A 12,828-nucleotide genomic window follows, 5' to 3' on the forward strand; every position below is an offset into this window, starting at 1 on the left:
GCGGCAGGAATAGGTTGGGGGAAGGGGTAGCGGAAGGGAAGAGAAAAAAACCAGAGGCATGCAAGCGGCTCCCTAGCCAGCTGTTCCAGCTGCTGCTTCCTCCGGCGCGGGCCGGGAGGTGCAATATCCCCCCCCCCTCCATCTTTCTCACCACTACCTGTCCCCCCACCCACCACAAGCACACATTCCTCCCACCACCCAGTAACGGATCTCCGGCCTGTAAGGGGGTAGTAGGAAGAAGCTGGGGGGAGGGGGAGGCCTGCGAGTTTCTAACCTTGTTCTTATAAACAAACCCACATGTGCAGCTACCGCTGCTGCAACTCACCCCACAATCCCGGATATAAGTCCTGCCCCTTTAAGAGGAAAAAAAGCTTCCCCCGCCTGTCTCCCACCCCACCCATCCACAAGGACCTTTGTCTCCCCACCCCCACTGTCAGCCAGCCCCGCCTCTCCTCCCTGCCCCTCCAACGCCGAGGAGCCAATAGGCAAAGAAAATAAGGCTGGGGAGCTGACGTAAGTGTCCCCGGCCAATCACAGGACGCGTTGGTGGGAGGCCTCACGGAGGGCGCGCCCCAAGGATGGAAAGCAGGAGAGAGGGAGCTTAAAATCAAAATGGAGAGTGCTGGTTGTTCCGCCGCCGCTGTGGGAAACCCGGACATGGGGTCCCAGCGGGATCTGAGCCTGGTTCCTGAGCGGCTTCAGAGACGCGAGCAAGAGAGGCAACTGGAGGTGGAAAAGCGGAAGCAAAAGCGGCAGAACCAGGAGGTGGAAGAAGAGAAGAGCGACTTTTTCGCCGCCGCCTTCTCTCGGGAACGAGCGGCCGTGGAAGAGCTCCTGGAGGGCGAGGAATCAGTCGAGCGGCTAGAGGAGGCGACGTCTCGGCTCCAAGGGCTGCAGAAGCTTCTCAACGACTCAGTTTTGTTCCTAGCCCCCTACGACTTGAGGCAGGGACAAGAGGCGCTGACGCATCTCCAGGCTGCCCTGGCCGAACGGCGCCAGGAGCTGCAGCCCAAGAAGCGGTTCGCTTTCAAGACCCGAAGGAAGGATGCTGCTTTGGCCACCAAAGTAGACACGGCTCCCGTCGCTCCGGCAGCTGAAGGCATCATGACCCCGTCGCTACCCTTGAAGGACGAGGAAGCACTTGGTTTCAGCTGGGCCTGTGGCTTCTCCAACCTGGAGTTCCAAGTCCTGGAGAAGCTAGCCGACGAGGTGCACCAGCGCGACATCCTTTTGACGGAACTGAGCAACTGCACTATCAAACTGTATGGTAATCCTAACACCTTGCGGCTGACCAAGGCCCGCAGCTGCAAGGTGCTCTGTGGCCCGGTGTCCACCTCTGTGTTCTTGGAAGACTGCAGTGACTGCATACTGGCCGTAGCCTGCCAACAGCTCCGTTTACACAGTACCACAAACACCCGCATCTTCTTACAGGTGACCAGCAGGGCCATAGTGGAGGATTGCAGCGGCATCCAGTTCGCTCCTTATACCTGGAGTTACCCGGGGATCGAAAAGGACTTCCAGGGCTCTGGTTTAGATAGGAGCAAAAACAACTGGACCAACGTTGACGATTTCAATTGGCTGGCCCGGGATGTGGCCTCCCCAAACTGGAGTATTCTTCCTGAAGAGGAGAGAAAGATCCAATGGGACTGAGCAGTTGTCCTTCACTCCTACCACATACTTTCCATGTGGGAATAACTCCAGCAAAGGGACCCCAAAATCCGTTTAGTATTGTTGTTACATTGCATATGTTTTCAGTATTTTAAGGCTTGAGATTGTGATAAGCTCCTGTTTGTGATTTCCATTAAATTCGTGATAGATCTAACAACATTTTTGCTATTTCGGTAATGTCTTTAAGCTTTTCTTTGATAATTTGAAGCAATAAACGGAGAAGAGTGTATTGTGTTGATTTTGAATGATTTGTGGTACTTAAAACTGATCATTGCATAATAAAGTAGACCTTCAATAAATATTTAATAAGGGAAGTTGGTAGGTAGTGCCCTAGTCGCAGCCAGTTCATATGGAAATATGATGTCGAACCTGTGCAAACCTAACATAGGTTTTTTGCATTGAAGGTTTGGCTTTACTTAAGTATTTCAGCAGGGCAATCAAAGGACTCCTTGACTCTCAGCTACATATCAGCTTGGATTTCTGGAATCCACTGTTGGGTCCAAAGTTTTGGTGCACCGCCAAAGGCTAATGAATCTTACCAATTGTAAAACCAAAATAATTACTATTTATTTATTTGTTTATTTTTGTGGGACGGGAGGTTTACTAGAGATTGAACTCACTGAGCTCTGTACCCAATTCTTTTTAATTTTATTTTGAGACAGGTCTCACTAAGATGCTGAGACTGGCCTTCAACTTGGAATCCTTCTGTCTCAGCTTCCTGGGTCACTGGATTACAGGCATGTGCGATCTTGCTTGGCTTGGCTACAAATCTTTTGTGTGTTTATAACATCGAGACACTGATTTAAGCCCCTTATTCATATTAGGTTATTAAGTCCTCAAAATCTTTATTTTTTTTCCCCCCCTACTACTGTGGATTGAACTCAGGTGTGTTTTACTACTGACTTAATTCCTATCCCTTTTTTACTTTTCATTTTGAGAGTCTTAAATTGCTCAGGCTGGCCTCAAATTTGCCATCCTCTTTCCTGAGCCTCCCAGTTAGCTAGGATTACAGAGGTCCATCTCTTCAGCAATTTTTACAAATTTCTTACCATATCAAATCAATCTTTCTTTTTTTAAATATCTTTTTATTTTTTACTTAGAGATGGATACAATATCTTTATTTTGTTTATTTTTGTGGTGCTGAAAATCAAACCCAGTGTCTCACATGTGCCAGGCAAGTGCTTCCCCACTTAGCCACAACCTCAGCCCTCAGTCTTGTTTTTTAAAAAAAAATCATATTAGTTGTAGATGGACTCAATACCTTTATTTATTTATTTAATTGAGAGGGGTTTTTTTTGTTTGTTTGTTTTTTAGTTGTTGATGGACCTTTATTTTTTTAATTTACTTATTCTACCACTAAGATACAACCTCAGCCCTCTTCAGAATTTGTAAGTGGAAACTTGTAAAAGAAAAAGGGTTGGAGGGGTGGGGATTTTGCTCAGTGGTAGAGTACTTTCCCAACATGCTGAAATCCCTGGGTTTGATCCCCAGCACCATAAAAATAAAATAAAATAAGCTGTTTGGGGATTTGCTTCATAATTGCAGACATGCCTATTCTTACTGGGTGCAGCTGTATTCTGTAATCCCAGCTACTCAGGAAGCCGAGAAGGAAGATTTCAGGTTCCAAGCCAATCTGGGTAATTTAGTGTGATGCTCTCAAAATAAAAAAGAACTGAGGATGTAGATTGGTGGCAGAACCCACTGGGTTCAGACAAAGTACCTCCTGAAAAAAACAAAACAGAGTATCTCAGAAAAAGCTGGGTACTGTGGCACATGGCCTATAATCCCAGTGACTCTGAAGACTGAGGCAGGAAGGTTGGATTCCAAGTTCAAGGCCAGCCAGGAAAACTTAGTAAGCCCCTGCCTCAAAATGAAAACAAAGTGCTAGGCAAGCACTCTACCACTGAGCCACAACTCCAGCCCCCCTAAATACCTAAAATATAAAAATAAATAAATAAATATAGATAGATAGATATTTAGGGGCTTTTGAAATACCTAAATGTTTTTTATGTTCAATAATTTATATGTTCTATCTCGTTACAAAAGGCTATTTAAATTGGCTTCTAAGATATGTAAAATCTAACAAGATATCAAAAAGGAGGCAGAAATCCTACTACTCCTTAATGGAAAGTGGAAAGTAAATCCAGATTTTTCCCCCTCAACTGTTAGTCTTGATAAAGGATCTTCATCAGTTTCACAGATTGGGAGCTGTGACTAGTATTCTAAGGCCATGCCCCTCAGGACTAATGGTTTAATACCAATGGTTTAACACTTTTCAGGGAAAACAATTCTTAAGACACTATTGGGCTTATGATTTATATTTGTGGACTGATCATTTTTACTGGAAAGCTAACTAATTATGCTTAAAAAATAAAATCCTTGGATGTAGCTCAGTGGTAGAGCACTTGCCTAGGTTGCCTGAAGCCCTGAGACCTTGGGTCAGATCAGCACTATTATTAATCAATCAATCAAATAAACTAAAATCTAATCCTGGTGGCTTGGGAGGCTAAAGCAGGAGGACTGAAGTTCAAAGCCAGCCTCAGCAATTTAGAGAGGCCCTAAGCAACTTAGAGCCTGTCTCAAAATAAAACATAAAAAGGCCTGGGGATGTGGCTCAGTGATTAAGTGTCCCTGGGTTCAAACCATAGTACCAAAACAATAAATAAAATAAAATTCTTTGTATCTTCTGCAAACCTTCAATTAATCAATTAATTAATTCAAACCTTCAATTTCTAAGAACAAAATCACAACAGTTTGAACGATAATTGGTAACTAATCTCAGCTGAGCAAGTCCATTGTCTTTGAATGGCTCTTTCCAAATCCTTATGTCAAGTATTCCAGACCTTTTTCTACTTTCCTAAAGCTTACAATCTTATGCCCATAACTCTGCCAACCTCCCCTGATTAACACATTATAGACCACGTGACTAGTACCCCCCTAATATCCCTCAATATTTGAAAAAATTCTTATCTTTGCTGATCTTCCTTTCTAGAGGCACATTTCCTCCTCCCTAAAGCCACTCTTCTGCTTGAGCACATTGCACAAGTTTACATGTTTAGAAGAGCCATCTATATCCACCACCAATCCAGAGTTAGAATTCTTTGGATGAGGGCTGGGGATGTACCTCAGTTGGTAGAGTGCTTGCCTAACATGTCAAGGCCCTGGGTTCAATCCCCAGCACAACAAAAAGAAAAAAAAAAATTCTTTGGATGAAATCCCTATTCCAGGGGCTGGGGATGTGGCTCAAGTGGTAGCGCGCTCACCTGGCATGCACAGGGCTCTGGGTTCGATCCTCAGCACCACATAAAAATAAAATAAAGATGTTGTGTCCACTGAAAACTGAAAAATAAATTAAAAAAAAAAAAAGAAGAAAGAAATCCCTATTCCATGTCCCTTCAGAGCAGCAGCAGTGACAGAGGGAAGTAGTTAGTGCTGAAAGGCCTGCCTTCCACCATTTCAGATGCTACATTCCCTAAACTTTAGCAAGGGATAAGATCAATTGTTTTAGTCTGTTTGTGCTGCTATATCAAAATACCATAGACTAAGTAGCTTATAAACAATAAAAATTTGTTTTTCTGTTCTGAAGGCTAGGAAATTCAAGATCAAGGCAAGGGCAGATTCTGTGTTTCATGAGGGCCGACTGTTTTGTAGACTGTTTTCTCTACACACCCTTACATGGCCAAAGAGGCAGGGTAATTTCTATAGTCCTTTTTTTAAGGGCACTAATCCCATTCATGAGGGCAGGACCTAATTACCTACCCAAGGCCCACCTCCTGATACCATCACATTGGGGGTTAGGATTTCAATGTGAATTTTAGGAGGAAAACAACAATCTATTGCAGGAGAGAAACAATAGGTCTAGAGCACCAATAAAGAGAATTCAAAGCTATTACTCAACGAATTTGATCATTCTGTTCACATATTCAAAAACTTCATTATAAAGACTTTTTTTTTTAATTGAATGTCTCTTCAGTGTGTTTATGTCACCAAAAATGCAATTTGAGTTTAAAACTGACATCAACATAGAGGTTTGATTCTAAGATTACAGTGCAATGGAGTTTTTTAAACATAGGTAATTCCTATAGATGTACAAAAGGGTTAGAGTATAAAGTAAATGTCCCCTTTTCCTTTGTTCTAGATCCTTCAATTCTCTTTGGAAGGCAATCATTCTTCATTAGTTTTTTTTTTTTTTTTTTTAAATCTTTTTGGTCTATGAAATACTGTATATTCTTTCATTACCAGATCCAAATAGAAACATGGTATATATAATAATCTGTGACTCACCTTTGTCATTAACATTATACTTGAAGATATTTTTATATAAGTACATATAGAATCATCCTTCTTTTTTATCTTTTTCTTTTATATGTTCTGTTATATGAAATGTACCATACTATTTAACCAGTCTCTGATAAACCTTGAGGTACTTTCCTATCTTTAGCTGTTAGAAAAATGCTATAATGGATAACTTTAAACATAAACCATTTAGCATGTGTGCCCTTATATTTGTAGACAAGTTCCTAGGATTGAAATTGCTGGATCAAGTTATTTATTTATTTATTGCAATGTGGATTGAACCCAGGGGTGCTTAATCACTGAGCCACACCCCCAACCCTTTTCATTTTTTGAGACAGGGTCTCGCTTCCTTACCTAGGACCTTGCTAAATTTCTGAGGCTGGCTTTGAACTTGCAATCCTGCCTCAGTCTCCCAAATCACTGAGATTACAGGGGTTTGCCACTGCACCCAGCTGTTAAACCAAGTTATAAACATTTATCATATTGATAGACATCATCAATTGCCTTCCCAGGAGGTTTATCAGTTTACACCTACACTAGCAATGTCTGGGAGAGCTATTTCTTCACATCCTTATCATCATAATGTGTTATCAGATTTTTTGATTTTTGCTAATCTGTTACAAAATGTTTTCTTTTTAAAATATTTTTTAGTTACTGATGGACCTTTGTTTTATTTATTTGTATATGGTGCTGAGAATCAAAAACCCTATGCCTTAGGCATGCTAGGCAAGTGCACTACCATTGAGCTACAACCCTAACCCCAAATGTTTTCTTCTTGTAACCGAAATTTTAATCATCTCCCAACTTGTCTCTCCACTTCAATCTCTAAACCATTCTGCATTCAGCTACCAAACTCATTTTCTTATTTAAAAAAATTTTTTTTTGTAGTTGTAGATGGGCAGCATGCCTTTATTTTATTTTATTTTTATGTGATGCTAAGGATTGAACCCAGTGCCTTATACGTGTTAGGCAAGTTCTCTGCCACTGAGCTACAGTCCCAGCCCCCAAATTCATTTTCTTAAAGCATTTCAGTCTTGGTTTAAAATCTTCTGAGATTCCCATGGAATCCCTGGCCTGGGAGACGAGCCCCTCTACCATCTGTTCTCAGCCTACTGTTCTTACATGATGTTCTACTATTTCGTCGCACACATTCATGCTCCAGCTAGTCTGAACTAATTTCCATTAATCAAACACACAGAATTAGGGTCCTGGCAGGAAACAGATGCCACACTCAAAATAGATAATTGTAAAGAGCTTAATATAGGAGTTATTTACAAAGCAGTGGACAGAGGAAAAGCAAGAAGGGATGGTGTGATACCCATTTCATTCCTAAGGCCTAGGGTGGAAGGGACAAAACTGTTAGCTAAAGGAGGGAGAAGAGTGAAAAGGAGAGGGAGAGAAAAAAAAGAGACGGGGTGGGGGGAATGAATGAGAATGATACAGGACAGGATTATAGCCTTCAGAGGAAGAAAGAATACAGCCAATCCATCTGATTGGTGGAGAGGCAATTAGGGAGAGAGTCATGGGAATTGAAAAATACCACTCTCTTCTTTCCATTGACTGAACCCAGTTGAAAATTTCAGGGCAAAGAAGTCCTCTGAATGTTGGAGAATTCCATATGAATCAGCTTGCAAGACAGAGAGGAGGGTAGAGATAAGTGAAAAATGAATTTGGGGAAACAAATAGAATATATTTAGTATGAACACTTTTGCTATTCTCTTGGCCCTTGTTAAGCTGGTTTTCACACAGCTTGTGCCCATTTTTTTTTTTTTTTGGTACCAGGGATTGAACTCAAGGGCACTTGACCACTGAGCCACATCCCCAGAAATAGTGTTTCTCAATTGATGGTGACTTTGAATCACCTAAACAAGCCCAATAAAGGTGGCTAGGGATGTAGCTCAGTGGTAGAATATTTGCCTAGCATGCTGAAGGCCCTGGGTTCAATCCCAGTCCTGATAAAAATAAAGACAAAATAAAAAGAAAAAACTGGACACAGTGGCACATGCCTGTAATCCCAGTGGCTCGGGAGGCTGAGACGGGAGGATCACAGGTTCAAAGCCAGCCTTAGCGGTGGCGAGGTGCTAAACAACTCAGTGACACCATCTCTAAATAAAATATAAAACAGGGCTGGGGATGTGGCTCAGTAATTGAGTGCCCCTGAGTTCAATTCCTGGTACCCCACTCCCCCCAAAAAAATATAGAAAAAGAAAAAAGAAAGAGTAAAATTTGGACAAAAAGAAAGCAAAAAATAAATTGGTAGACATAAATCCAAATACATTAGTAACCATATGAAATACAAATGGACTAAAATTTTCACTTAAGACATAGATTGGCAATCTGGATTGTTAAAATCAGCTATATGCTGTTTAAAACATATGGGTGCAGAAATGTTGAAAGTAATAGGATTGAAATATCAGGGAAATACTTTAAAATAAAGCTAATACAGATCTATTAATATCAGACAAAATAGACTTTAAGGAAAACATTACTAGGGCTAAAAGGAATCACAAAAGTAAAAAAAAAATGTGCTAAATTTACAGGAAAATATATTAGTTCTAAACTTGTATGCACCTAATAATAGAGCTTCAAAATATGTAAAGCTAGTGGTAGACTGCTTGTCTAGCATGTGTGAGGCCCTGGATTCAATTTTTAGGACTGCAATATAATAAATGAATAAAACAAACAAACAAAACCCCCCCCAAAAAACGTAATTTAGTAGAACAGTAAGGAAAAAATAAATTAATCACATATTAGATGGATTTTTTTTTTCTTTCTGGCATTGGGGATTGAATCCAGGGGCACTTTACCACCGAGCTACATCCTCAATCCTTTTTATTATTTATTTTGAGACAGGGTCTCACTAAGTTCTTGATACTGGCCTTAAATTTGTGATCCTCCTGCCTCAGCCTCCTGAGTTGCTGGGATTACAAGTGTGTGTCTCCACACCAAGCTCCAAATGGTTTTGATAGTAAATTTTATCAAACACCTAAAGAAGAAATAATACCATCAAATTTTTACAAACTCCCCTCAGCAGTTCACCTCTTAAGGTAACAACCTCAAGAAACTTTTGTGCATTGGAAGACACACACACACAAATGTTGAATGAGCTTTGCTCATAAATCAAAACACTAGAAATCATCCAGCTACAGATGAAAGAATGTATCATATGTAGTATAAACTATGAGAATGAACTATAACTTTATGAAACAATATCTATGTTTCATAAAACACATTGAGTGGAAAAAAAGTAGATTCCTGAAGATTACACACAGTATCAAACAATTTATGTAAATCTCAAAAATAAGTGAAAAATGTGTATGTGGGGAAACACTAATGATTTTTATATGAAAAAGCAAAAGCAAAGGTATTTAGAATGGTTACCTTTTGAGTGAAATGTAAGCTATATTATCTCCCCAACCAAACCCGCTTTTCCATTCACTGAGGCCATTCTTATTCTGGCCACCAGGGGGCATCCACAGAGTTGATTATTTTTGCTTGGTGTTGTCCTTCATGGTTTACCACTTCCAGATAAAAGAAGAGAGTTGCTTGATTTATTGGGTAAACTTTCTAAAAAGCTATTTAATTTTTTTTTGTTGTTATTTTGTTTCTGGTCTCTACATCAAATCTTTCTTCTTATCCTTCCCTCTGATTTTCTCTCGCCCACATACATGTTCCTAAGAGGTTCTCTAAGCTTAGCAAAGCAGTCTTTCACACACTGTTTCTCTCAGGATAACTGTCTTCAATTTTTTTTTCTTTTTTTTGCATAGGAGCTAGGAGTTTACTCATGCCTCTTGTTGTTTGAACATCCACCACTGGAAGAATCATGGCACAACACAGTGACTCCAGAAACCTCAGCTCACTCTTTTTAGTGAATTAATCAGATGGTCAAGAATTAAAATGGGAGGATCAAGTTCAAGTCTAGTCTCAGCAACTTAGTAAGGTCCTAAGTAACTTAGTAAGACTCTGTTTAAAAATTAAAAACAAACAAACAAACAAACAAAAAAAAAAAACGAAGAGTGGAACATGGTGGAGCACACCTGTAATTCCAGTGACTGGGGGGGGAGGGGGGCGGGGTTAAGGCAAGAGGATTGCCAAGTTCAAGGCCAGTCTCAGCAACTCAGCAAAGCCCTAAGCAATTTAGTGAGAGCCTGTCTCAAAATAAATAAAATTAAAAGGGCTGGGGGTGTAGCGCAGCCATCTTCAAGAGAAGCCATTTTTTTCTTGGAGTCACTCTACTGCTGTTCCTTTACTGTCAGTCAAAAGTCAAAAGATGACCCTGAGTGGGACCCTGGACACTTCCCAGGAACCCCCAATAGAATTGGAGGACAGGAGGGGTGTGCTATTTTTCTTTGAGAGGACCCCTGTCTCCCTTGAGAATGTCCCATTTTCTCCAAAGCTATTAGAAACAAGGCTTGGCTGTTAAAAGAGCAATTACCCTGGAAATTTTTTTTTTCTTTTTTGTTGGTAGAGGGGATTAATCTCAGGAGTGCTCTGCCACTGAGCCACATCCCTAGCCCTTTTTATTTTGAGGCAGAGTCTTTAAGTTGCTCAGGTTGTCCTCAAACTTATAATCTTCTTGCCTTAGCTTCCTGAGTTGCTAGGTGCAGGACTATGAGTTTTTGTTTATTTGTTTGTTTGTTTGTTTTTTGTTTTAGTTGTAGATGGACACAATAACTTATTTATGTATTTATTTTTAATGTGGTGCTAAGGATCAAACCCAGTGCCTCATACATGCAAGGCAAGGGCTCTACCACTGAGCTACAACCCCAGCCCAGGCCTGTGGGTTTTTGACCCACAATGTGGTGTGACAATAATATTACCATGCTGTTTTTTCTATATGGCTCAGAACCAGGCTTTGAAGATGCCAACTGAAGTCCAAACTTGTGTTGAATGATGAAATAAGTGCTTTGTTTTCCTGAGGACTATGTTGGAGGGAAAAAACTTATGCCTCATTGCTTTGTTCTCACACCTCCTCTATCTGTGGAGAAATATACTGTTGGTTTTACCTAGTGATTTGGAGGTCTGAAAGAATGTGCAGGTGGGAATCTGTGGAGTCTCCCTCAGAAGGGAATAAAGGAGACTTCGGATGGGAATTTGATCCACCCATTGCTTTGAGCTCATGGGCTCTTATTTTAATCATGAAGCCTTCTTTGGTTTTAAGTGGAAAGGAATTTGAGAACAAAATTTGTTTGTAGGGTTAAGGATATAACTCAGTGGAAGAGAGCTTGCCTAGTAGTCATAGGGCCCTGTGTTTTTCTCCCAGCACCACAACACACATGAATTGGTTTGTTCTTAAAATTCCTTGTGCTTATGCGCAGGCTGTTCTGAGAAGTCAAATTAGATTGATCCCAGCAGGGCTTTACCACTGAGTACATCCCTGGCCCATTTTTATTTATTTATTTTTTTTTTTTGAGTGAGAGAGATAGAGGTAGAGAGAGAGAGAATTTTTTAATATTTATTTTTTAGTATTTGGCGGACACAACATCTTTGTTTGTATGTAGTGCTGAGGATCGAACCCGGGCCGCACGCATGCCAGGCGAGCGCGCTACCGCTTGAGCCACATCCCAGCCCCGCTGGCCCATTTTTAAAACTTTATTTTGATGATGCAGTGGTGCATGCCTATAATCCCAGTGGCTTGGGAGGCTGAGGCAGAAGGATCACAAGTTCAAGACCAGCCTCTGCAATTTAGCAAGACCCTGTCTCAAAATAAACAATAAACAGTGCTGGGGATGTGGCTCAGTGATTAAGCAGCTCAGTGGTTAAGCACCCCTGGATTCAATCCCTGGTATCAAAAACAAACAAACAAAACCCCTAAAAGCCTTTATGTTGAGACAGGGTTTCACTAAATTGCCCAGGCTGGTCTTGAATTTGCAGTTAAACCTCCTGCCTCAGCCTCCTGAGTGACTAGGATTACAGGTGTGTGTCAGCATGCCTAATAAAGAAGAAAAAAATAGCCAAAGAAGATAAATAGATGGCAAATAAGCATATACAAAAACACTCAATATAAAACATCATTAAGGAAATGCAAAATAAAATAGTGATGAGATACCAGTATATACACTCATTACTATGGTTAAAATCCCAAACATAGACAATACCAAATCCTGACAAGGATGTATAGCCACAGGAACATTCATTCATTGCTGGTGGGAATACAAAATTGTACAGTCTCTCTAGTTTTTTCATAAAATTAAAGTTTTACTATATGATTCAGTCATTACTCTCCTATTTACCTAAAAGAGTTGAGAACTTACATCTATACAAAAACCTTCATCAATGCTTATAAGCAGTTTTAGTTATAATTGCCCCAAATTGGAAGTGACCAAGGTAGTCTTTAATAGTTGAATGGATAAACAATGGTATACCCATATAAATGGAATGTATTCTATGCTAAATAGAAATAAACTACACTAAGCTAGAAAAACATATTGCTAGGGGAAAGAAATCAATCTGAAAAGGCGACATACTATGGGATTCCAACTATATAACATTCTAGAAATGGCAACTCTAGAGACAATGGTTGCCTGAGGTTGGGAAGGGTTGGAGGGAAGAATGGATAGGTGGAGTGTAGGAGATTATTAGAGCAGCAAGACGATTCTGTTTGATATGATAGTAGGGGATATGTGACATTATACATTTGGCAAAACCCATAGAACTGTAAACAAAAACCTCACAGCTGCTTATAGGGGCAACTGGTTGGGGGAGAATGAGTATATAGTATATATACTAGAATATGTAGTATATATTTTATGTTCATTTTTTTGTAAATCTAAAAATCACTCTAATAAATACTTTATTAATAATTAAAATAACAAAATTACAGAATCACTGGGTATATATTTCTATTTACTGTTTTTTTTTTTT

At 40.2% G+C, this 12,828-nt stretch overlaps 1 protein-coding gene across 1 annotated transcript; it reads left to right on the plus strand.

Moving 5' to 3' along the window:
• The first annotated feature begins 558 nt into the window (after positions 1–558).
• Tbcc (tubulin folding cofactor C) lies at positions 559–1,897 on the plus strand. The gene has a single exon (XM_046426248.2). It carries the CDS (start codon positions 613–615, stop codon positions 1,648–1,650), a length of 1,038 nt encoding a protein of 345 aa, XP_046282204.1. The 5' UTR covers positions 559–612; the 3' UTR covers positions 1,651–1,897.
• The last annotated feature ends 10,931 nt before the right edge of the window (positions 1,898–12,828 follow it).

The sequence above is a fragment of the Marmota monax genome, unplaced genomic scaffold (genome assembly GCF_021218885.2).
Source record: "Marmota monax isolate L192 unplaced genomic scaffold, Marmota_monax_Labrador192_F-V1.1 WCK01_AAM20220418_F8-fsc00187, whole genome shotgun sequence".
NCBI lineage: Eukaryota > Metazoa > Chordata > Mammalia > Rodentia > Sciuridae > Marmota > Marmota monax.

Excerpts from the sequence above, each read along its gene's own strand:
- Tbcc (XM_046426248.2), top strand. The coding sequence starts at position 613 with ATGGAGAGTGCTGGTTGTTCCGCCGCCGCTGTGGGAAACCCGGACATG.